We start from the raw sequence: 23,498 nt of genomic DNA, 5'->3' as shown, positions 1-23,498 counted from the left end.
AAGAAAGAAAGAAAGAGAGAGGAGGGATGTAGACGGATTTATGAGGGGAAAAAAGGAAGAGAGGAGAGATGATGATACAAGACAAACACAACTTTTGACTAGAGTGAAAAGGATTCTGTCCTTATTAATAAATCCTTTCACCCCGATAGCTCGGTTGTTGACAAAAGGAGCGGTGTTTCCATCTTGGTGCTATGTTCTATCATCACCCTGCTAAAACCCCTTCTCCTTCGCTCTCGCCCTCGGACATATCTGCACAGACCACTCACTATCATCACCACCACACTGTGATACCAATTAACATAACGCGATGGAAGGCAGCGGGATGGTGTTCAGGATGCAAAAGTTGCACAGGAGAGAGGGTAAAAGGGTCAAAAGTGTTCTATTTTGGGAATCCACTCGAAAAACACGCGCATGCCGAAACAAAACAATGATCAACTGCGCGGCACTTGTCCCTTGGTGCACATGGAGTGGAGGGCAGCAACGACATCATATCGTCACCAGAGTTCGTAAAGATGCACTGCATGACTGTATGTCTTGTGTCATGAACCTCGTTTACTACCTCTCTCCTCTACCATCTGAGCCATCTTGTCACCTTCGTCTGTGCCTAACGCTTTGAAACCGTTCACAACACCTCTCCAATCTCCGTCCGAAGCCTCCTGAGACAGCTTGAACCGTCCTTCTATCCTCTCTATCGTTATCTCCATTCCGATGATACCCTTCTTGTGAAGATCGACATACTTCCGTGGCGCATCGCTGACCTTCCAAGCTGCCTCCATCCCTTCCTTGCCCGATCTTTGTAACATGGATGCTTCGCCTTCTCGCGTGAGATCTTCCACCTGTTGCTGGAGGAACGATCCTGTCGTCTCGTCATTCCGATGATATATCTTGGCTCGACCGTACACTTGGACAGCGGCGTAATCCCATGTGGGGACCACTTTTCCATGGACAGGTTTTGACTCGGTGTAGAATTTCGGGGTGATGTAAGAATGAACGGGGGCGTTGAAGAGGATCAAGACTTCTTCTTCTAGTTGATCGTCCTCCGAGTGGAGAATGGAGTCAATCATCGCTTTGGTCTGTGGGTTCGCCCTGGCGATATGTGCGCGTAATCTCCCCTTGTTCTCCGGGTCATCTTCGACCGTGTCAAGGACGAATGGGATATGAGTGGTTTGAAGTGTAGCATATTTGGGATTAGGAATAGAGGTGGTAAACAAGCCAAGGGGGTATTGACGGACGAATTGGTGGAGCGTGGAAAGATCGAGCTCTGCGTGCTCGCGACGTATATACATGGTTTCAAGTGGGATCTATGAGGATCGTGGAATATGAGGAGACCGAGTAGGCATCTATACCAATGGGAATGAAGACGATTCGTGCTATCAATCTCATCCAACATGATTAGGCGCCGGCAAGTACTTGCCCGTTTTGAACGAGATCAGATTACGTACACAATTGCCTGCATGCTTCCGCGTGCTTGTAAATGGGTCACGAGCTGCTGCTGCTGCTTCATGAACTGGACACTCGTGAGCATCATTGCTGACATTCAAAGCGTGTCACAAAGCAAGATCGTACTCAAACTCATGCATTGGACACGGACAGGTGCTCTTACCACTCGTCGCAGGCTGCGAATGATGATCGCTGTGAGCAAGTGGGAAGTTTGGCCCACAAGCAGGTTGACTCGACTTGCCGTCGACGGGATGCATGCACGTCATGGTGAGTCTGAGTCTGGACTGAGTCTTTGTGGTAGCCAACAATTCCAAAAGGTTCGATACCGGGAAAACGGAGGATCGGACAACCGGCAAGGCTCAAGTTACTACTTGCGATTCCAATCGCGGAACGAGCGCGTCATCGAGTGCCCCGTCCCCCGCGAGCATAGGCTCTATACAGCCAAGTTGCTGGTTGCTGGTGATGCAAACAAGGATGCAATGGGACCCCACGGGACGGTCTGCAGGGAAATGTGATCCCCCATATGCGCCATCACTTGTGAATTTCCCTGATTCCAAGCGAGGTGATGATCGTCAGTCCGCCAAAACGTTCATGTCTCGTCAGAAAGTGAGATCTCATCTCATTCCAGTCGGATTCCCACAATCGGAATTCTCTCCATCGGATGACGTTGTTTCTTTTTTCTTTTTTCTCTTTTTGTTGTGTGTTCCGAATCCAGTGTCACCGCTCAGCTGACTTGTGTCTCGACTTGCGTTGTGTATGTTAACCCGCATGTGATCGTATCACCACATTTCGATGTAATGTTCGCGATCGTGATCGGATCGCAAAGGTGAACTGAAAAGTCTGGGCACAGTTAGGTTTGGTGTAGAATGGATGAAACACTTGCAGTAGTCTTCGATGCGTCTGCTTCGATGCGTCTGTTCTTGTTTGATGAACAAATACAAGCGACCAGATTTGAACCGGTCTACAACATCCCCTTCTGGTCAGACCGCCGACTGACACTCACACCACACGATGGACTCTTCCATACTGGCCGTTGGACCAAAGACCGATCGGTCGATCTTCTTCCTCATCACTACCCCTCTGCTGCTCCTGTTGAGCTACCTGATCCATTCAGCATGGTCATTTCGACAATCCAAAGCGGCCACACGTCGATCACGGCGAATATCAGAGGAAAGCGCAAAACGACCGACCATCATCATCGGTGACGAGGGCGAGCTCAAGAAGCAGAAGAAGGAGACCGCAGCGGAGAAAGGGGTGGCGACCTCGGAAGTAGTCGAAACACAGAGATATCTCGGTATCTTTGAGGCGTTGGAGAATTCCGAGGTGACGAGAGAAGAAAAGGAGAGGCTCAGAGGGGACAAGGCATTGTATCATCAGCTTCAGAACATTGAGAATCATCCAGGTGAGTGGGGCCGAGCATCGTCTTAGCAGACTTCCATGTTGACGGCTCTTCTCGCGATGACAGATGCCACTGCTGCAGCTCGAACACGCCTCTCTCAGCTGTTCGATCAGACAGTGCACGCTGCACTACAATCACCTTCCTCCACCATTCTTGCCGTCAACACCTACACTCCCCGCGCTCTCGAACAACATTTCGTCCGAGAACACACTAGCAGCACCAATCGCTACGAAGCGTATCTTGCCAGACGGAAACAGGGTGGACCCCGTGAGCTTTTCCCAACCAGAGAACATGCCGTTCGCTGGTTACGGACTGCGGCAGTGGTGAAATACGTGGATGGGGGCTGGGTAGCCAATGTCCTGGGCATTGACACGTGCGCACCAGAAGGTAGTAAGACTTTAGGAAGCGACTATCCCGGAGGTCCAGAGAGAAGAGCTGGGAAACTTGCTTGGCAGGTTATCAGCGAAGAATTTGGTGATGGTGATTTGGACAAGAATCACGTCTACGTTTACAACGAGCTGTTGAAAGGACTTCACCCATCAGGCGAATCGGCGACAGGTGACGAATCCCACTTTGATGGTATGGCCGAAGATCAAGGATCACCGAGATGCTGGACCGCTGCGATCGCTCAACAGTGTATCGGGCTTCTATCCTCCACCGAAGACTACTTCCCGGAAGCCCTAGGCTTCAACATGGCTTACGAGACGCTGCCCTATCATCTTTTGGTCACTTCGAGAGAACTGCGAGAATTGAAGATCGACGATTACTATTTCGCCCTGCACATCACCATCGACAATCCTGATTCGGGCCATGCAGCCATCGCAAGAGCATCCGTCGATCGATATCTGGAAGGTGTAAGGGTCAGAGATGGTCAAGAAGCGATGGAACGCATGTGGAGAAGAGTACAGGCTGGAGTGGTTCTTGCCGACGGTCTCCCTACGACGCCTTGGGCTCCTGTCGATTTTGCGGTTGACCCGATCACGCGGATCTGGAAGCCTATCCCACAAAAGGCGGTCGTTGTCGGTCCGACAGATATCGAGTCACGGTTGGTAAAGCTGTTAGGTCGAAAAGCTAGCGCAGCAGAGAAGATGCATTGTCCTTCCAGAATCTTGATCAAAGGTCACACTATCGAATATTGGCTTGCGCCAGCCACTTTCACTTTCGACAAGGGACTCGAGTTCGTCAGAGCATTGGCGGAGAAACGACCGTGGGTCTCTCCTGGTAGTTCACCGAAAAGCAAACTCGTCCAGGAGTTAGAATGGGGAGGCAGGATGTTCGGCGCGTTTTCCAGAGATGAGGTGAATGTGGTAAAGAGGTGGATCGAGTCACTCGGCAAAATTGAGTCCTTAGAAGGGTCATATGAGAAGTTCATCGGTCTCCAAGAGAAGCATACCAAAAACGCCCGACCTCAGCCTAACAGGCAGATTTCTCCTACCTCGCTTGCTCGATCCGCGAGATCGTCCTCCGAATTACCTCGATCCCTCTCTTCTCTTGCGTCAACTGCCACATGTGCAAGCAGGCCACTCGATATCAAACACTTCGCACCCGTATGGTTTACGTCAATCGCTCTTCTCGAGCGATTTCCCCTCTCGCCTGCCAAATTCGCCTCACCGTTGGGATCCTCTGTGCTTCGCATCTTACGAGCACAATTGGGTTTCCCGGCATTACATACCAACGACGATATCTGCGCTGGGATGGATGACGTTCATGCGGAGATGGACGGACCTGCCAACGTGTTGGGGTTATGGGAGATCGGGGACGATATGTGTCGAAGAAGAGGTATCACACCGCCGGCGACACAGGTCGAGCTACTTGACTGGATCGAAGTTAATCAGTCCTCGTCTATCGCGACCTTCTGCGACGACATGCTTCAACTCCGCTGGTCACCGTATACTCATCAGGCGACACTCCTCGGGCTTGTTTACGGCTTTGCGGTGCAACTCTACCGTTCCGAAGGTGTGATGAGCATGGCCACAACTGAAGAACGAGTGATTCTCAGTAGGATCGCAAGGGAGATCATCGATACTACATCTGCTTGTGTGGAGGAGCAATCTCAGGTAAAAGGGTGGTGGGAACATTTTGTAGGAGGGTATGAGCGGGTCACGAAGGAAATAGGGACATTTGCATAGGAATGGGGAATCGACCAATCAATCATCTGTATCTAGTTAGTAGTGTACTATCTTTCAAATTGCATGTTACCAAGTATCGATATGGGTTACGTCTTCGTGCTGCTTGTGAACAGAGCAGATACGGATCGCTCAGTCAGACCATGAGTAGTAGTAGTGAGAGCGTATAACTAAGGTTAGCAGAGATGGTCGGCCCTCTGATGCCAAGCGAGACTGCACAAGTGGGGGGATCCAACAAATGAGGCTATTATGATTAATGCCTCGCTCTCTGACTTTGTAGGTGAACGACCAAGACGAACGGGAGATAGCAGTGACGAGACAGCATTGGGATGTTCAGTCCATGAGTGATATATCGTCGATCGCATTGGGACAGTCATACGCAGCTCGACAGATCGGACCTTGCACTTGACCGTTTATCACCATCATCACATCGAAATCGTTGTTACGGTCACAACCAATAACAAGACCGTCCATCCTCATACGACTTGGACCCTCCGAGGTCGATCGAAGAGGCGCTTGCAACCAACCTCTTCAGAAGCTGAACAAGCAGGGGCCAGAGCACCTAGCCTCTCCTCTTGTCAAGAGTACGTTTGACTTCACATCCAACCCATCCATAAGTTCGTCTCTGGATTTCCTCTACTACCTACCACCACCTGTATCTCCCGATTCACAACTTCTGAAAAATCGCGATGGAGTTCTACTTGGGCTAACACCATGATGACCTACGTATCGCAGTGGACATGTCAGGTATGGACAACAGTGAGTCCCCTGTTCTGCTCTCGCTCGCTCGGAATGAATCCTTCGTCATGTCCTGCGACAGCACTGATGCTGATTACCTCTCACTTGATTAGTGGGCTCGACGGGGTCGGGAACCATGACCATGAAGATGTATTTCCACGGTAGTATAGGCACAGATAGTGAGTAAAGTGTCGACGTAGCAATTCCCCCGCTGATCTCTTCCCCTTTGCCCGATTCCCATCATCTCTTTTCTTCTCATCATCTCTCCTGCATCCGCGATCATCTTCATCTCCTCCGTCTTGCTCATACATCGCGTGACATCTATACTATTCCCTTTTGACGTTCTTCCGTTTTCCCTACCTCTCAGTGCTATGGTTCGCATCGTGGATGCCATCGTCGGCCGGGGCGACTGTCGGGGTGTGTATCGGTCTTTTCATCTTAGCGATCTTTGAGCGGTATCTCATCGCTTTCAGACGAGCTTGTGATGCCTCATGGCGAAAGGGGTAAGCTTCGGGTCCGATCTCCCTCCTCCTCACATTCCTTCTGCCTATGATCAGGTAGGACATAGATGTCTACGTTACTTCGTGTGACAGACTGTTTTGGGTTCAGGACTGACTATTTTATCTTGGTCGAAAGACAAATCGGATACTCTCGTCCTACTTCCGAAGGTAGTCTTCCGTCGACTGGAAAAAGTACAGCTCTGCTCATCCCTCCCAACTCATCGCGACGATCTTCTACCCAGAAAGACCTATACAGTCCCGACTATCCCACCGAACAAGAGAAACCACTTGGTGACTCTGCCACCTCATCCAATTCATCGTCGGGAAATATAAATCCTTCGGCACCGGCACCCTCATATTCCCTCAATCTGAGTGCGGAAGGGGAGAAAGAGAAACAACGAGAGCAGAGTCACAGTCATTTGCCGAGAGCTGTGAGGAGGACGCTGGATCCGGGACGAGAGGGGAGATGGAGTCGACCATTTAGATGGGGTGTAGATCTCCCTCGGGCATTGTTGCAATCGCTACAAACGTTGATTCACTATTTGCTCATGTGAGTGATCGCCCTTTCAACCATGACGCAGCACTGACACGAGGTGACGTGCTTGGCTTATTGCAGGTTGGTAGTTATGACATTCAACATATGGTGGATCATATCTGTAGTCGTCGGAAGTGGTGTAGGGGAGATGCTTTTCGGTAGATTCGGATCAAGTCATGCGGGACATTGACCCGACAATTGTCCGCTGTAATGTACTAGTTAATTCCATGCGATCGTCGTCTGTATATATCTATTTTTCCTCTTCTATTCTGTTGATCAGTGTGCCTACGCCGTGGGACACGAACACGCGGAACTCGTCTCCGTCCTTGAGTGTTGTCCGGGGGGAAGCGGTCCATCCGACACCTGCGGGAGTTCTATTGATTCGACATCGGTTAGCTGTGACGGAGCGCATATACTGGACCATGGCTGTCGTGCTCACCCTGTGATGATCACAGTGCCCGGTAAGAGGGTTGTCCCTTGTGAGAGGAAAGACACGATTTTAGGAATCGAGAAGATGAGATCGCTACGCCGAGTAAAGGCGGTGCTTAGCACTACTTGATCCGTTTGGATAGATGTGCAGTTGGTCGGATGACTCACTCCAGTCCGCTATCTTGGACAGTATTGCCATTCAGCACACCCTTGATGTTCACTTCTGCGAGGCTCTTCACTTGGTCGAGATGAGCGAGAGCAGGACCGATCGGACATGCTCCGTCGAATGACTTCGAGTAACACCATTGGGATTGTCTGAATTGGTTTTCGCGGGAAGAGACGTCGTTGGACGCCGTGATTCTGGTATGGTTTCGTCAACATTTGGTAACTCTTAGATCTCATATCCACCGATTGTTAACAGTCAACAGAACGAAGGTCGAACGGCCGAGGGCGGAGGAGGAAGAAGGACCAAAAAGATCTGGGATGAACCCACCCCAAAACATAGTCCAAAGCCTCTTCCTCGGACACGTTCTTGCATTTCTTCCCGATGACCACAGCCACTTCAGCTTCGTAATCTGCCGCATTGTCCTCCAAGAACGCCTTGGGGAGAGTCGTCGGTGCGGGGAACGGATCGCCGATGCTCGTACTGGGCTTCATGAACAGGGTAGGGGTTTGGGGGATCGCCATTCCCACTTCGTGAGCATGCTTGACATACTGAGGTAGAGTGATCAGGTATCAGGTAAGCGCTGATCCTCTTTTGGTCTCAGAGGTCCCGTCGAGGCAGGGTGATTGCCTCACAGGGGGGAGAGTAGGAGGGCTGAAGGTGGGAGGAATGAAGAGGAGTGCGAGTCATATCCCAAACCCACGTTCAGACCTATACATCTCACCGTCCCCACTTCTTCCTGAGCGAGGGGGCTCAGCAACCTCTCGACGACCTCCGTCCTCCCCGTCTTCTCGCCGGGACTCAAAACCGATTGACCCGAGAATACATCCACTTCTATAGGCTTAGACTCGTATGAGGCGACACCCACATCGAGGGTCGGGTCAACAGGTTCACCGATCAGAGGCGTGGAAGAGGTGGAGGAGGATTTAGGGATGAAGCGGATCAACCGGGTGAACGATGACATTGTGCGTTGGTGAGTGTGGTTGTGGATAGATGTCAAAGAGTTGATTGAGCTTGATGTGAGCGTGAGCGATGATGTCCCTCTGATCCATCGACCGAGCATATCTTGTTTGAGATGTTTCAAGTTACAGACGATGCACAGAGTCAACGAGATCAAGATGCGTTTCCTTTCGAAACTCCTCCGCTTCCGCTTGACCTACCTCGGCCCGAGAATATGCGGTTGAGTCGATATGGTGTGCTTGGAAAGTCTATCTATAGCAACCGGTCCGATTAAGATCACCTTGCCAGCTTCGGATGGACCCATACATATCAACATCTTTCTTCTGGTTCAGTCCGCCTCTATCACTCCCACCTTTGCGACACCTGCACAAGCGCAGTCTTGACAATCAAAAAAGGGGAAAGACCAACAGATCCATGCTGAGCCGTATCGTCCCAGTCCGACTCTCCCCTCGGCTGCGTCAGACGACTTGTGTCCGTACCATGTCTTCTTCTTCAAATAAGGACCCCGTCAACCTCATCTCCGTCAACACTTTCCCGGATAGGGCGAACAAGGTCATCGGATCTGTCATCGAGGTCGTGAAAGACAAATACACCATAGTCCATGCTGGGAACTCCACGAGTGAGTATCTCAAGTGTGACGAGTCTGTAGACGCGTGACCGATGGTCAGGTTCTGGATGATAGAATGGAGGGGACGGACGAGTTTGTGATTCGGCAGACTGACGATTGTGTGGTCACGTTTTGGTCACAGCGATAGAAGGGGTGAGATCTCTGCTTGAATCGACACAGCCTCCTCCAGGTATACTGGTGAGCATGGCCCATCCTCCAAATTATAATTCACGAGCACACTGACCAGATGCATCTACTGATCCCAGTTCGCTGCATCTATGGTGAGTCTGTCAAGCTGCTTTTACTCTCACTTCCGTCCCATGCTGACTTGACTTGACTTTCCTTTCACTCCCACTGCCACTCCCAGTGGACACCCGAACAACAAGCGGAGATCCAGCAGATCGCAAAAGATACTATCCCGGAGATCAAGACGCACGCGATCCCTTCTGGTCTGCAACAACAGGTCGGCGTGGAAGGCGTGATCAGGTATCTGGTGGAGAGGATTGACGAGATCATGGCGACGAAGTAGACTGTGGGGTGACATGCAGGAACGCAGGTCTGGTATGGGTTTCGACAGAGGCGTTTGTCTAGCATTGAGCAATGGAGGAGATGAGGGTGTGAGTAGCAGGCTCTCAGCGGTGGAACGCCGACCGAACGTGATCTGAGGGTTCATCTTGACGGCGCCGGCGAAGGAAAGGCGGCGCAAAAGTCCCTAAGACAGCGCCGCCGAGTATGCCGAGGATAAGACACGCCAGGCTCGAACGACATGCGATGTATATACATGTGCTGTGAAATGGTCCTGTCGCAGAATGGTCTATGCTATCACGCGTCCAAACACTGACAAAGCTCAGTGACACCTTCGCCCCCGCACGTCTTTTCCACACCCGCGTCTGTACAACCAAACACAACTGGCCAAGATCGTTCGAGAGCATGTCCTAGAAGAGAGGCAGCACCGTTGATCAGTTGATGGCAAAGACAGATTGTGGAAATGTGGGTGTTCACCTAATGTCGGATTGCTCGGTTCGTCGTTGTGCCATCCTTCCTTCCAGATCCAGTGTTCTGGCGGAGCATGGAATTTCGATCGAAGATTTACGTATGATTCATATTGATTGTCGAGGATCCGTCGCTTGGACACGATGAACTGTCCGGCCCACGTTGCCTATTTAGTATTCAAAGGTCAGCGAGGCCCACCCCAGTGGACACGGTCAGACAAACAGAGCTAGCACACTCACGAGAGCTGGTTCCGGTGGACAAAAGTCGTTACGAAACATGCTATATATATCGGCCATCCTGGGAAACTCCATTCCTCCAGAGTCTTTTCCGCATTGTTGTGTGATGTAAGGACCGAAAGACAAGAATCCGGTATCGGGGCGAAGGAGGTCGCGTAGACGAGGAAGGAAGACCCAGTCCCAAGCGATATGAGGCTGAGCGATCAGGAGAGCAAGATGTCAATAGAGGCATATTCGGTATTGCAGATGTCCGCAGAAATAGCGCAACGATTGACTCACCTGCATGAAGATGGTGTGTTCTGCTATGTTCGTGGGAGATGTTTCATAATGCCTCACAATATGCGACTGAGACATACATAAAAATATATATATAAGCGACCTCTTCTGTTCGATCCCTGCACAAGGCGCAAGAAACAACACTCACCAGATAGGTCTCTCCTTCTCTTCCTACGTTCGGTATCGACACCACTTCGTCTGCGAGTTCGAACAATTCTCGCTTTCCCGCGCTGTCTCTGTCCTTCTTTGAGTAGATGATGACTCGGTGGGATTTGTTGGGTGGAAGATATGATTTGACGGTTGCGATTGAGTCTCTCATTGTGTTGATGTCCTCATCGTAATGTGATACCACGCTACAAGAGAAAGTAGAGGAATCAGCTACGCGTCCAATTCACAAGCCAGAAAAGACCGCTCACATATCGAAATCACTTGTTAGACTCCAGTTCCCCCTTCTCAACGTATTCGTGCTATCTCTCCATGTACTCAGGGCACCTCTACACGATGCCATACATCAGCTCGACCCTTCTCATCGTCAAAAACACACTCGGGACGAACCGTGAACCGAACCCTAGCTGCCCAGAAGTCGCTTGAGAGATGAGCAAGATCGCCCCTATCGCAAGCAGTATCCACGTTGTTTGTCTTTTCCGAGGCGCCGTTCTCAGCTTGTCCAACGCCTCCCAGGCTTCTTCCATACTATACATCTTGCCGCTCTTCCTTTCTGATTCTGGTCGAAGACGTCCTTCTAAATCTGACGAAGACATGTGCACATGTCAATGGAGGAGAGCATAGAAAAGAAGGGTCAGAAGATGCGTTGTGATTTTAAGCGATCACTGACAAACAATAAACGAGCGAGGAATACTGGATGATGCGAAACCGACCAAAATAGTAAACTCGATAATATCTTGCAGATGGTATCAGGGAAAAAAGAAAACAGAACACCCTCACGTATCTTCTCTCTCGACATTCCAGATCATCCTTCACAGCAGCTGGAGATCAACATGCCAGAGACGGTAGTGAAGCTGCATTCCCTGTGCTTCCCAACACTGCAATTCCTCGACTCAAGACGACATGATGATATCCCCGCCGCGTCAATGTACCGCTTCTATCAACTGTATTTTGTATCGATGAGATCATTGCTTCCTGTGTACGACGCGTCATATCCCCTGATCTGCCCTTACAGCTGCGTACGACTTCAGGTCGTTAGAAGACGGTGTAGCCTGATGATAGTGGTGATGTTGTGCATCAGCTGCCATACCATCCTATCGTCACGGGTGACGGCACGATACCGCACTCACCTCCGTCAACCACGACATCTGAACCAGCCATGAATCCCATGCCTCCCATCTTGTCAGATAACATGACTGCGACAAAGTGACCTATCTCTTCGGGTGATGCGAATCTGGTGCCGAGCAAGCATCAGGAGGATCAGTGTATGGCCCTTTGTGTGTTATGAGAAGCATGCTACTCACCGTCCGACGGGTGTTCTTTTCTCCCATTCACCGACCCATGCTTTGGCGGTCTCGTCGGGGGGATTGGCAATCATGTCCGTGGAGACGTAACCCTGCCTCCAGTCAGTTCTGGCGGCTGGAACAGTCAACGGGTTGTCATTACTCACGGGCGAAACTGAGTTCACGTTGATGCCCAAATGTGACCACTCGCCTGCAAGACTCTACTCTCATGAGAAAACCAACGCTCGGACCGGACGCTTACCTTTGACAACATGGTCACCGCGCCTTTGCTAGCGTTGTAAGCCGTTTGCCGTTGCGGGTTCATCGCGACCAATCCGGAGATGCTGGAGACGAACAGAATCTGCTTGTTGAGATTGATGCCCTTCTTTCCCCAGACCTCGAGGGGCTGGGAAGGTTCGCCAGATACGGGGATGGGGAGGTCGAGCCATGATCGGACGAGCGCTCGAGCGAGATAGAAGGGTCCGAAGGTGTTGACGGCGAAGATGTTTGTGAAGTCCTCTGGACGATCATTAGATATGCGTTAGCTGTGCAATTCAAGTATCTCGGACAGTTTGTCGTCGTTCACTCACCATCAGTGTTGTCGTGTGCATCTTTCCACAGACTGACACCTGTAGCGAGGCAAGTAAGACTCGTCCGGCGCTTCTTGGCGCTCTTGAGGAGCTATAATACCATACGATACTTACCAGCATTCGCAACACCGATGTCCACCTTCTTGCTAAAAGCCTTCTCCACGGCGTCCACCATCTTATCGACCGCTTCACTCTGTGTCACCTCGCAAGAGAAAGCCTTCACTCGGACCTTGTACTTGTCCGACAATTCCTTGGCGACGGGCGTAGCATCCTTGGAGGTGTATGTGATGGCCACGTCGGCGCCTGCCTCTGCGAGCGCTGCGGCGATGGCCCTGCCGATACCTCGTCCCCCACCTGTGACCAGAATGAGCTTACCTGAGAAGTCTAGTGTGATTGGCATGTTATCGTTGCGAGCGGCGAGTGATTTACTGAACAGAACGAACAACAACAATGGCAAGGCATGAAGGTATCTCTTGCATCCATACATACAGACACCCCCTTACCTCCCCCGGCCGGGTTCATCCATTCGGCTAAACCGACATTTGGCGACTGAAAGTAACAAAGAAAAAGGAACCCGGACCGGAAACAGCGGGAATTCAAGACAACCGGTGCGGCAGTTACTTTGTCGACTTGACCTCAGTGTTGTATATGCGGGTGGATTGACGAAGAGAACAACAACAACGACCTCTCTTTTCCATTCGTCCCCCACACATCGCATCTGATCTACAAGCACGATGCCTATCGCAGTCACCTCCATCGAATCGTCAAAGTACGAGTCTCAATACGATCCCTCCAAGGTGCTGAAACATCCCGAGTTCCGCGTCCTGAACGAGGGGGATCCCGAATTGGATGATGCCGAAGCAAACGTCGCATGTGCTTACAACCCCGCTCATGAGGTGCATATGGTTCATAAACCATTGTTCAAGCCTGGCCCAGGTGAAGTCACGGTCCATGTCAGGTCTACTGGTATCTGCGGGTGAGATAAGCGCAGTACCAAACTTACAGCGGGGCTGAATCTGGTTCACTTACGCAGCTCCGACGTTCATTTTTGGAAACATGGTCATATCGGTCCTACTATGATCGTCACCGATGAATGCGGTGCAGGACACGAGTCAGCCGGACAAGTCATCGCTCTGGGTGAAGGAGTCACTCAGTGGCAGGTCGGTGATAGAGTCGCCATCGAAGCTGGTGTCCCCTGTGGCTTGGCAAGTTGTGACCCGTGTAGAACCGGCAGATACAACGCTTGTGAGTACGAACCGAACGGAATCTTCATGACCCTTAAAACTCGTGGTGGCTTACATCTGCTGGGAATCTAGGCCCCGCCGTTGTTTTCTTCTCTACCCCGCCCTATCACGGTACTCTGACGAGATACCACAATCATCCCGCGGCATGGCTTCATAAATTACCCGACAACGTCTCTTTCGAGGAGGGATCGCTCTGTGAGCCTTTGGCAGTCGCCTTGGCGGGTCTCGAAAGGGCCAATGTCCGATTAGGTGATCCGGTGGTCATCTGGTGAGTGGATAAGATCAATGTCGATCTTGCCTTTTCTGATGGCAAGTATGTAGTGGCGCCGGTCCGATTGGTCTGGTCACACTCGCCGCTGCTCACGCAGCAGGATGCACACCCATCGTCATCACCGACCTCTTCGCCTCCCGACTCGAGTTCGCCAAGAAGCTCATCCCGACCGTCAAGACTGTTGTGATCGACAGGTCGGCTTCGCCAAAAGAGGTGTCCGAGCAGATCAAGCAGGCCGCAAGAACAGAGTTGAAGTTTGCCTTGGACTGTACAGGTGTGGAGAGCAGTATCCGAGCGGGAATCTTCGTGAGTAGCTTCTACCTTCTTGTCCAAAAAACAGGCTTGTTGATTGTGGCTATGAATCCTGACTAATCTGTTACTCGCAGTCTGTCGGTTTCGGTGGCAAAGTCTTTGTTATTGGTGTTGGACCCTCGGAGCAAAGTGTAGGTTGTCTCCCATTTCGTTTCATTGTGCCTACGCTGATACAGACTATGTAGTATCCCTTCGGCTACTGCTCAGCCAACGAGATTGACCTCCAATTCCAATATCGCTACGCAAACCAAGTGCGTCAAACCCCCTACTCTCCCTTGAATGGTATATGTCAGCGCTGATCACTTCTTTCCTATCAGTACCCCAAAGCTATCCGACTGGTCTCAGGTGGTCTTATCGATCTCAAGCCTCTCGTCACTCATCGATTCCCCCTTCGAGATGCTGTCAAGGCATTCCACGTCGCGGCGGATCCAACTCAAGGAGCTATCAAGGTTCAGATTCAGGATTAACAGGATTGAGTGGTTTTCGTCTCAAATCAACATGCATATGGATATTGTTCTCGCTCGAGGCCGGATGATGATGTCTTTTTATCCGTGAGGGGGAGTTGCCGTTTGAGTCTATGAATACAGAGCATACATACAAAATGTAATGGTGGTGTTGTTGTTGTCGTAGTCGTTGTTGACGATGACGTTGAATCATGTGTTTGAATGCCTACTTCCCTTCCGCCGCGAGATCGTTGAGCACTCTACTCAACTTTTCCACGGCATCCTTAACTCTATCTCTATCTTTCTCCCTCACTCTTGGTAGGACTCTTCCGTGGAATCTATCTGGATGATAACTCCTGATAGCTTCTCGTATCACTTTTCTCAAGTCATCTCCACCCTTCGCCGCTTCATCTTCCGCCACCGCATACAGGAACGATCGCACGTTATCGATAGTAAGGTGATCTTCTGATATGACTGTGGTCGTCGAATTTGACGATCGATAAACTGGCCAAGGGATATCGTCGAATCGTAGTTCTGTCTCTTCGACTTCTCCTCCCGTTTCACCCAATTTCTTCCATCGATCTTTCCATCTTCCTCTCTCTTCTTTCCTCTTCCTCTCTTCATCGTCCCCCTTCTGCTTTTTCAATTTCTTCAGCCTCCTCTCTTCCTCTTTCGAAGCCTTCTCCCTTTCCTTCTCCTTCTTCCTCTCCTTCTCCTCTTTCTCCTTCCTCCTCCTCTCCGCCGCTTCCAGCTCCGCCCGATGTTTTCGGCGATACATCCCTTCTCTCACCCAGGCGGTATACTCTTCCTCCGTCATGGCTCCGAGAGGTGGGACAGGACCTCCCGCGTCGAAGTCCACTTCTTGAGCAGGATCTCGATCTCCATCTCGTTTCCGTCTATTCGAAGAGGCGGACGAAGAAGGTCCAGGAGCTCCTGCCGCTTCACGAAATCTCTTGGGTATATGTACACCGTCCATACTTCCGGCATATCCATAAGTCACTCCGCCGAACGGATCTTCGTTGCTACCACCACCTGCCAGCCAAGCCAGCTTCTCTTCCCATTCCCTCGTCTCCAGCTCCTCTTTAGCTCGTCGTCCATACCCTCCCATCCATTCCCCTCCTCTTCCTCCACCCTCCTCCTCTTCGTCGGCGTCAACGTCGTACACCTCATGGTTCGATTTGCTTTTGGTTTTGGGCGGATGGCGTGGTGGGGAGATGGAGTCGGAACGTGAACGATATCGACGTGGGGGCGAGACGGCATAGCCGTTGGCTCGTGAGATACGTTCGGACTCTCGTGCCGCTCGTCGTTGTTCTCGACGATAGAGTCGATGAGCTTTTTCAGGCTTCGTTTCTTTCCTGTGAGCGAATAAAAAGAGTAAGTCAGGGTTTGCCCCGATGAAACGCGGCGGGCGAGTGGATAGCGCGTGCAAGGAATTGGAGGAGCAATGATTAACAAACAATGTGAAGAGGGGAATGTCAGAGTCTAATCCACGTACATTTTGATCTTGGTCGGTCTCGGGACAGCGTAATCCGCTTCTCTATCCAGACCCACACCGGGTCTTATACCCGTCATTCTGCGAAATGACTACGACGATGTCGCTCCATTCGCTGCTGTCCAGTCATATGAGAATAGAGAAGAGAAAGAGGTCAGTCAGTGTGGTGTGGAGGGAGTTGAGTTGAGTTGTTGTTGCCACCCAAACCGAAAGCATTTTGTAGGTCAATTACAAAACGTGTTCGTAATGCGAATACAAATATCCACGTGGAATGGCATCATCGACCTCGTCTCGATCATTCAAACACTGAAACTTGGTCGGACATCTTGACCTTGATCTCACTTCATCATCTGCGACTCTTACAGCGGTACAAAGCTAGCCGAATAAAAACTGTCATCATGGGAAGATTCGATTGGTTCACGTCCGCCTCCTCTCCCTCCTCGTCTTCCCCCTCCAACGCCACCATCTCTCCGTCTTCCTACGCCAACAACACAGCAAAGGGAGTCAACGATGTCCCTCCTCCTCGATCGGATTCGGCTGTGAACGCTCCTCCGCCTGAACAACATAAACGAGTATCCGATTTTGTTAATGTGAGTTTTGGGGGTTCTAGCATATTAGCATTCTCAGCGTTGCATCCTCTTTTTCCAATCGATGACTTCACTACTGCTCCCTCCTTTCCTTCATCATCATCGAGATGTCGCAACTCCTACGACTGCGATCTCCTAGTATATGCAATCGTCGTGATGTATATGGTCTGGAAGCTAATCAGGCTGAAACCTTTCCTCTTGATGTTGTAGGAAGCTCCGAATGCTCGGTAAGCTCACAACCATTTGACCGCACTTATGAAAAGAGCTGAATATCGCCCCGTAGATACGTCTTTGACTCGAGGAGGAATGGCGATCATCCCGAGACTGAACTCTGCCGAGTAACTCCTCAAGGGGGTATGAGCTGTATCAAGGTGGGTGCGATCTCTATCCGTTCATCAACCAAGACTGAATTGCGATCGTTTGCTTACATGTATTCCCGCGTTGAATAGGTCGCTGTCCAGAGTGCTGCTCTATTCAAGAGCATGCAGGGACTTGGTAAGTTGTCTAGCTGCAAACCCAGCGCCAAAACAGGATGCGTGACGTATATGGGAGCGTCTACTTACCTGATTGGTTCTCTTCACGTAGGATTTTACTGCGCACTTCCTGCCGAGCCCACACGGACACACATGGAGTGTAACCGGATTCCCCGATAGTTGATATCGCTCTCATCGAAACATTCGGGGAGAGAAAGGATCGGAAGGAGCAGAAGGAACGAAATCTCAAGCTTGAATGCGTTACATGCATGCCTTGTATGTTCTCGATTGGGTACTAATAATGGGCAATGTGTGACAGGGCTTGCAGCCCTCGCCCAAGTTACTGACCAGTCAAGACAGAAACTGTGCATGACATAACGTGTAATGTTCGATGGATACGACATGATTAAGTTTACTGAATTAAGTTACAGTCGAAACACAGATTGACCAGATTATAATAGGAGTGCAGGCAAAGGCAGTGGAAGTTCAAGGGGTATATGGCCGCTGTATTGTCGGAACCACATTCAAATCACTGTCAACCATCACCATAAAATCAGCTCGAAGTGTTTTGTAAAGACATGGCTCACTCCAAGCTACTTACTCTTCTCATCAGTCTGCATCGGAGGAAGATACAAGGCCTCCGCCGTCTCCTCGTCGTATTTCGACTCGGACACGTCCGTCTTGATACTGCTGCCCATCATCCCTCTCGACAGGTAATTCCCGCTCTTGTCGAATTGTGGAGTATCCAACATCTCTTCCAGGGAGATATCGACGTCTTTGTGTGTGCTAGCTCCTGCAATAGTCAAGAATCGACCCCCAGAGCTGGAAGATGATCCTGTCGGGTTGGTTCGGCTTGAAGTTGAAGATAAACCGGAACCAGATCCCATGGAACTGAATAGCCTGAGGTGGCCTTCGCGAGGTTCAGGAATACAAGGGACGATACGACGGACCACGTTGTAGTAAAACTTCTTGGTTTCGATACCTATACGAGACACCTTTGTCAGCTTAACTCAGTCGTTTGGAGTCAGAAGACTCACTCGTTGCGAAACAGAGGAAGAAGACCATGCTGCATGCGACAACAGTGAAGAATTGCAAATCGAGGTTCAACCTCATTTTCTTGGTGATCATACTGGCGGGGATACTCTCGATTCTAGATAGGTTGTGTTCAGGAGGTCCATAATGGCCGAGAGGTTGAGGGCCGTTTTGGAAAGACATGAGGTTGAAGATTGCTCGTAGGCTGATGGGGAGTAATATATTTGATTAGTCACACGTTCGTGGATAGAAGTTCGAAAGGCAGTAAGGAGTGATTGCTGAGAGGTCAACGAATCGAAGTGGCTCACCCGCATGTACCAAGCTCAGCGATGGTGAGGAACATGAGTCGGACGAACTGATCGCGATTCACGGATGCGTCGGACGCGATCAAGGCGAGCAGCTTCTGTCTTCGAAGGTAAATATTGACGATTGCCATGACTAAAAGCAGAGGGCTGCATGAGACATCTGATTCGGAGTGAAAACACGAAGCGAGCTGAACATACTTGTATAGACGGCACAGGTTGCAGCGATCAAGATGGGAACGACCTGAATAGGTCACAACGGTCAATCAATGTCGTCCAGAAATGGAGCCAGGGATCCGGACAAGAAGGGAGACGTTAACACTCACAGCCATCCAGACCACGCCCCAAGTATTCCAATACGTCGCGGGCATGGGGCCCACCGACTCAACGACATAAAACCTCCTATCCATATTGCTGAGATGGACCACCGTGCCGATCACCGGAGCGGCCACAGAAATTGAGAGATCGAAGATCTGGTGACGTCGACGTGCGCGGAGATCATAGAGCGGAGAGTGGGATCGGAGAGAGGTGTACGACTCGAGCTGCTTGGCGAGTAACAGATGGGCGGTGGGTAGAGCAAAGTTGTAAGCGACTGCGTTCAGAACAAGGGATAGGTGTTAGCTAGAGTCATGTAACAAGGCGTAGTAATTGGCAAAGGAATGAGCTAAATTAGATAGATAGGACTCTACTGACCATAGACTGTAGCGCTGATATCACACCACACGTTGGCGCGGGGAGTCGCATTGTCAACCCAGATGATACCTGTTCACGGTGCAAGTACAGCATACGATTAGTATCAGGCGTAGGACTGCCAGAGACGCGGAAGACGATTCTGGCACTCACAATTGATGGTATGGATGGTGTTCAGCGCTGTCATCCAGAAGATCATGGATAAAGTCACAATGTTGCGGGTGCGGAGATGCCATGGTAAAGGGTAGAGAGCCAATATTAGGGCAATGATCGAAGGACCTAGGTATTCTGGATGCTGGAAAGACATGGCGGGGAGCAAGACAGATATGACAAAGATCAGAACAGAAGGGACTTGAACGGCGGTCTACGGGAATCGGAAAGTGGTGGTACGAGTCGCTACCAAGGTAGAATGAATAAGAGATGAGATCAAAGATTGAGTGGTAACGAGATCGATCAAGAGATGGCAATGAAGGAAGAAAGAAAGAAAGAATGATCATCCGTCGATCCGCCACATGATATATCTTTGAGAGTTCCTCATCACAGCCAAAAGCTCAGCATGGGTGAGCTTCAAGGACCCCTCTCATCGATATAGGAGCGAAGAGGTCGAATCAGAAGATCGATGGCGTCGTTGTGATACTTGATGATTTCGATCGTCCTTTGAAATAGATGGTGGCGTTCACTAGTGTGTTTAGGCCGATTCCGGGGAAGAGGTACTCTTGTGAGCGGGAGAGAAGGGTTGGCCTTTGCGATTGGACGATGAAGGTATGACTTTTGGTCGATCAGACGAACGGAGGGTGTTGAAACTGTGTTGAAGGACACTCTCAATTACTGTGGAAATGGGGTGAGCCAACAATCGGACACACATGTGTGAGGACGAGGCGTACGATGTCTATCGATCCGATGAGTCAAATGTATATAGGGGCGTATCCAGGCTTGTGCATGTCGGCATGGAATCTAATCATCGCTGTGTATGTGTATGTATTTGCGTTTGCGTTTGCGTTCGCGTTTGTGTATGTGTGTAGTCGTGCATGTATTCCAGTATGTGTGAATTTGATATATGTGTGTATGGGTTGGTCAAGAGGAATGGCAGGGGTTTGGGCCAGTGATTTATCGTGTTTCATCGGATTCGAAGAAAAGAGTCCTGAGCTGATGATGCTTCTGCGAGATCGAGAGGAGGGCCGTCAGCCCGGAAAGAGCGTTCTCTCACCCTTGGTCGAGTCATCGTACCCAGGCAGAGACGCCGCTGGAGAAAGGTAGCGATTCGTTCGGGTTAAAATGAAACGCTGCGATCGCATGGCACTGCAAAAGGACACCCTGAAACTCGTGTGTGTGTGCTTTGTCTTTCCCTTCCTACCTGTATGCAGGTGTCACGCTTGCGCCTTTCAGTGCATTAACGGATACCGACAACCCACCGTCCTTCCTCTGTCATCTTCAGCTGTGAGCACAGCATCGGCTCACTTTTGGGTCTCAGGAAGGAATCTGGGGTACTGAGCAACATGATCACCCTCGATCGACATTTCGTGGCGTTCTTTCAAAATGTTAGACCATCACGTCGCGCAAGCCATAAAGGACCGCCGACAGATGATGAGAGACGTTATGCAAGATTTGACTTGGGCAGGAGTTAAGAGTGGATTCATCTAGACGCTTCTGACCCCCAAAAAGCCACTGTTATACGCTGTTTTGGGCTGACTTTTCTTGTGCTTCGCGTCTACTCATCGTCGGTGTGCTGGTATATCACGTCCTCGGTTGGGCAATGGTTCCTCTTACAAAGGCTCCAAAGGCGACGGCATTGACTGCGTATTTGTACTTCATACTGGACTGATCAACTATCTACAAACTCTCCTTGAACTCTGGCAAATCCATCCAATAGTTACTCGAGTACAAATTGACAGGACTCAAGTACAAAAGGATCGTAGAGTGGTCTATCGCGTACATGTTTCGTTCGGATCGCTCAATCCGATCCGCTCTACAATCTATGCTCTCTCTGCACCACGTTCCATTCCACATCGATGACAGGCTTATACGTCCACCTGTCCCGTTGGCATTTAGTGAGCCTTTTCGACGACTTGAGTACCGCTCTCACCACCCATGATGACGTTGGGTTGTTGCAAGCCGGCTTGTCTGTCGGGGTCTGAGAAGTGTTCGAGAGGAACGTCGAGGTGTCGAAAGAAGATGGGGAAGATGGGAGCGCAGAGGAAACTGACGATGGCGATAGCCACCCAAGGCCAAACGAGATACGGGTCAACAATGGCGTCTGTGACGGCTAGGGAGACGGCAGTGGAGAGGGCGGTGGGGAAGAGTGCCAATGAGTAGACAAGACCCTTCATTCGAGCAGGCGATCGAGTATAAGCCAACTCATACGAAGTGACGTTGACGAACAGCTCGCCGAGAGCAGGGAAGACGTAGATAGGGACTTGCATCCAAAGGGAGACGGTCGATGGTTCGGCACATTGAGTGGCTTGATTGCCACATGGAGAGGTCTTGTAGATGTTGTGCTGCACGACCGCGGCGACAATGCAACCGATTGAACCAAGGATGAATCCGATGCACATACGTGTCATGGGTTTGAGGGGAAGACCAATCTTGGTCATCATTGGGTAGAGACCGTAAGTCAGGATAGGGGTGCACACGATAATGGTCAAGGAGTTGAAGTTGGCAACCAGATCGTTTGGAACACCGTTGAGCACCATCGTGTCCGACATGTCGTTCATCTGATTACCGAAACCGCCGTCGGCGAGGTTGAAGATGGGAATGATGAAGAAGATCGCACAAGCGTTGAATGACTGTCGAATTTCGTCAACGAACCTGTCGTCCCAGAAGACCTTGGTGACATCGAGTGATCCTTCGGTGGCAGCGATGTAAGAGGGTTTAGCCTTAACCCAGAAGTCGTCACCGCCTCTGAAAGCCTTCTTCCATCCTCCGTTCTTGAACAGAACCTTCATCACCTTCCAAGCTTCAAGGGCGACCGAGCCTTGAGGAGGAGCCTTGTACAGGTTTCGGTAAGCCAAAACAAGAACGATCGGCATGAGCATGTATAGGATACCGGGAAGGAGGTATGCGAGCCAGAAACCAACATCTCGTTCGGCGTATTCGGTGGCGACGGCGAAAAAGGCACCGATATTGATACAACCGTAGAAGATTAGGAGATATCGAGTGACGGTCGCTCCGGGGTCGACAATGACTCGTTCGCCGGACTTGAGCACCTTGATGGTCGGCTCCTTCACAGGCGATTGGTCACACAAGAGAGGACCAAGAGAAGGCTTGATGAAACCGGCGGCGAAAGCAAGAATGATGATCGAGATGGTGAAAGCACCGAGCGAACCATCGGGATGCTTGATGACTGAGGGGAGAGCTGGAATAATGAGAAGAACGTGCGCAATGGCACCGACCGCGGTCCCGACGCAAATGGTCTTGAATCGACCCCATTTGGTATCAGCGATGATACCACCAAAAATGGGAATGACATATGCCAGGAAAGTGAACATGTTCGTGAGTGCAGAAGCATCTCTCGAACCGAGTCCGAGAGCTCCTGCGTGGGCGTTGAGGCCAGCAGGACCCTTGGGCACGGCACCAGTGCCACTTCCGCCCGCGGGAAGAGGGTTGTTGATGAAATTGTTGAAAGGACCGGTCGATCCATAGTAGGAGGCACGCTCCGCGAATTCGATCAAACACATGGCAACTGCAGCCCATCTGTGTTCCCGTGATGTATCAGCTATGCATATCAGATAAATGGTAAAGGCCAAATCACTCACGGCATGGGCGCTGCGACCTTCCTCAGAGTCAACAATTCCTCCTCGGTTGGTTGCCCTTCATAATCCTGTCCGCTGGCGTGACCGACAGTGACCATGTGTTCATCGTCGTAACCGTAACCATCCTTCTTTTCGTGCTCGCCCTCGAGAGAAGAGGTCACGCCCAGGTGTTGAGCGGTCGGTAACCCCGGTGGAGGGACACCGGCAGACAAAAAGTCGTCCATTGGATTTTGCTAAATAATTAGCTACGTTCCGCGCAGCTTCGGACTCACAAGCTGAGAGGTCATGTTGTAGCGTCTCTGGCTTCGGACCTTGTGAACGATTGAATACTGGCTTTCAGTAGGGGAGAGAGGGACTTTGTCCACAGTCTTGCACGTCGTTATATACTATGCATGCGTTCTCGTGCTCCACCTATGGCGTCTCAATGATGTGATGTCGGTTCTGTCCTTCAGAAAGGTGGATC

General features: G+C 50.7%; 12 protein-coding genes across 12 annotated transcripts; 5 read left to right on the top strand and 7 right to left on the bottom strand.

Moving 5' to 3' along the window:
- Positions 1–539: 539 nt before the first annotated feature.
- On the bottom strand, positions 540–1,286 carry IAR55_000666 (uncharacterized protein; the record flags this gene model as incomplete). Its single annotated transcript, XM_066943800.1, has 1 exon — positions 540–1,286. One exon carries the CDS (start codon positions 1,284–1,286, stop codon positions 540–542), a length of 747 nt encoding a protein of 248 aa, XP_066806342.1.
- A 1,165-nt stretch (positions 1,287–2,451) lies between these two features.
- Positions 2,452–4,968, top strand: IAR55_000665 (uncharacterized protein; the record flags this gene model as incomplete). Its single annotated transcript, XM_066943799.1, has 2 exons — positions 2,452–2,842; positions 2,906–4,968. 2 exons carry the CDS (start codon positions 2,452–2,454, stop codon positions 4,966–4,968), a joined length of 2,454 nt encoding a protein of 817 aa, XP_066806341.1.
- A 737-nt stretch (positions 4,969–5,705) lies between these two features.
- Positions 5,706–6,928, top strand: IAR55_000664 (uncharacterized protein; the record flags this gene model as incomplete). Its single annotated transcript, XM_066943798.1, has 5 exons — positions 5,706–5,724; positions 5,817–5,882; positions 6,071–6,206; positions 6,340–6,753; positions 6,820–6,928. The coding sequence occupies 5 exons, from the start codon at positions 5,706–5,708 to the stop codon at positions 6,926–6,928; spliced, it is 744 nt and encodes a 247-aa protein (XP_066806340.1).
- A 60-nt stretch (positions 6,929–6,988) lies between these two features.
- On the bottom strand, positions 6,989–8,294 carry IAR55_000663 (uncharacterized protein; the record flags this gene model as incomplete). The annotated part of the gene is made up of 5 exons (XM_066943797.1): positions 6,989–7,112; positions 7,178–7,261; positions 7,336–7,527; positions 7,661–7,881; positions 8,034–8,294. The coding sequence occupies 5 exons, from the start codon at positions 8,292–8,294 to the stop codon at positions 6,989–6,991; spliced, it is 882 nt and encodes a 293-aa protein (XP_066806339.1).
- A 476-nt stretch (positions 8,295–8,770) lies between these two features.
- On the top strand, positions 8,771–9,426 carry IAR55_000662 (uncharacterized protein; the record flags this gene model as incomplete). Its single annotated transcript, XM_066943796.1, has 4 exons — positions 8,771–8,909; positions 9,040–9,095; positions 9,164–9,178; positions 9,265–9,426. 4 exons carry the CDS (start codon positions 8,771–8,773, stop codon positions 9,424–9,426), a joined length of 372 nt encoding a protein of 123 aa, XP_066806338.1.
- Positions 9,427–9,719: 293 nt separating this feature from the next.
- IAR55_000661 (uncharacterized protein) lies at positions 9,720–11,163 on the bottom strand (the record flags this gene model as incomplete). Its single annotated transcript, XM_066943795.1, has 7 exons — positions 9,720–9,832; positions 9,900–10,056; positions 10,130–10,321; positions 10,406–10,471; positions 10,551–10,755; positions 10,819–10,896; positions 10,958–11,163. The coding sequence occupies 7 exons, from the start codon at positions 11,161–11,163 to the stop codon at positions 9,720–9,722; spliced, it is 1,017 nt and encodes a 338-aa protein (XP_066806337.1).
- Positions 11,164–11,602: 439 nt separating this feature from the next.
- IAR55_000660 (uncharacterized protein) lies at positions 11,603–12,840 on the bottom strand (the record flags this gene model as incomplete). Its single annotated transcript, XM_066943794.1, has 7 exons — positions 11,603–11,619; positions 11,698–11,801; positions 11,872–11,963; positions 12,018–12,056; positions 12,113–12,369; positions 12,441–12,479; positions 12,555–12,840. The coding sequence occupies 7 exons, from the start codon at positions 12,838–12,840 to the stop codon at positions 11,603–11,605; spliced, it is 834 nt and encodes a 277-aa protein (XP_066806336.1).
- A 334-nt stretch (positions 12,841–13,174) lies between these two features.
- Positions 13,175–14,734, top strand: IAR55_000659 (uncharacterized protein; the record flags this gene model as incomplete). The annotated part of the gene is made up of 7 exons (XM_066943793.1): positions 13,175–13,416; positions 13,474–13,685; positions 13,757–13,952; positions 14,006–14,261; positions 14,342–14,398; positions 14,453–14,518; positions 14,585–14,734. The coding sequence occupies 7 exons, from the start codon at positions 13,175–13,177 to the stop codon at positions 14,732–14,734; spliced, it is 1,179 nt and encodes a 392-aa protein (XP_066806335.1).
- A 202-nt stretch (positions 14,735–14,936) lies between these two features.
- Positions 14,937–16,282, bottom strand: IAR55_000658 (uncharacterized protein; the record flags this gene model as incomplete). Its single annotated transcript, XM_066943792.1, has 2 exons — positions 14,937–16,065; positions 16,206–16,282. The coding sequence occupies 2 exons, from the start codon at positions 16,280–16,282 to the stop codon at positions 14,937–14,939; spliced, it is 1,206 nt and encodes a 401-aa protein (XP_066806334.1).
- Positions 16,283–16,600: 318 nt separating this feature from the next.
- On the top strand, positions 16,601–17,442 carry IAR55_000657 (uncharacterized protein; the record flags this gene model as incomplete). Its single annotated transcript, XM_066943791.1, has 5 exons — positions 16,601–16,792; positions 17,000–17,016; positions 17,073–17,160; positions 17,239–17,284; positions 17,375–17,442. The coding sequence occupies 5 exons, from the start codon at positions 16,601–16,603 to the stop codon at positions 17,440–17,442; spliced, it is 411 nt and encodes a 136-aa protein (XP_066806333.1).
- Positions 17,443–17,855: 413 nt separating this feature from the next.
- On the bottom strand, positions 17,856–19,593 carry IAR55_000656 (uncharacterized protein; the record flags this gene model as incomplete). The annotated part of the gene is made up of 7 exons (XM_066943790.1): positions 17,856–18,244; positions 18,300–18,499; positions 18,603–18,732; positions 18,798–18,840; positions 18,923–19,188; positions 19,290–19,358; positions 19,440–19,593. 7 exons carry the CDS (start codon positions 19,591–19,593, stop codon positions 17,856–17,858), a joined length of 1,251 nt encoding a protein of 416 aa, XP_066806332.1.
- Positions 19,594–21,331: 1,738 nt separating this feature from the next.
- On the bottom strand, positions 21,332–23,259 carry IAR55_000655 (uncharacterized protein; the record flags this gene model as incomplete). Its single annotated transcript, XM_066943789.1, has 2 exons — positions 21,332–22,976; positions 23,039–23,259. 2 exons carry the CDS (start codon positions 23,257–23,259, stop codon positions 21,332–21,334), a joined length of 1,866 nt encoding a protein of 621 aa, XP_066806331.1.
- Between the last annotated feature and the right edge of the window lie 239 nt (positions 23,260–23,498).

Source organism: Kwoniella newhampshirensis, chromosome 1 (assembly GCF_039105145.1).
Source record: "Kwoniella newhampshirensis strain CBS 13917 chromosome 1, whole genome shotgun sequence".
Lineage (NCBI taxonomy): Eukaryota > Fungi > Basidiomycota > Tremellomycetes > Tremellales > Cryptococcaceae > Kwoniella > Kwoniella newhampshirensis.
This window is presented reverse-complemented; position numbering and strand designations above follow the sequence as displayed.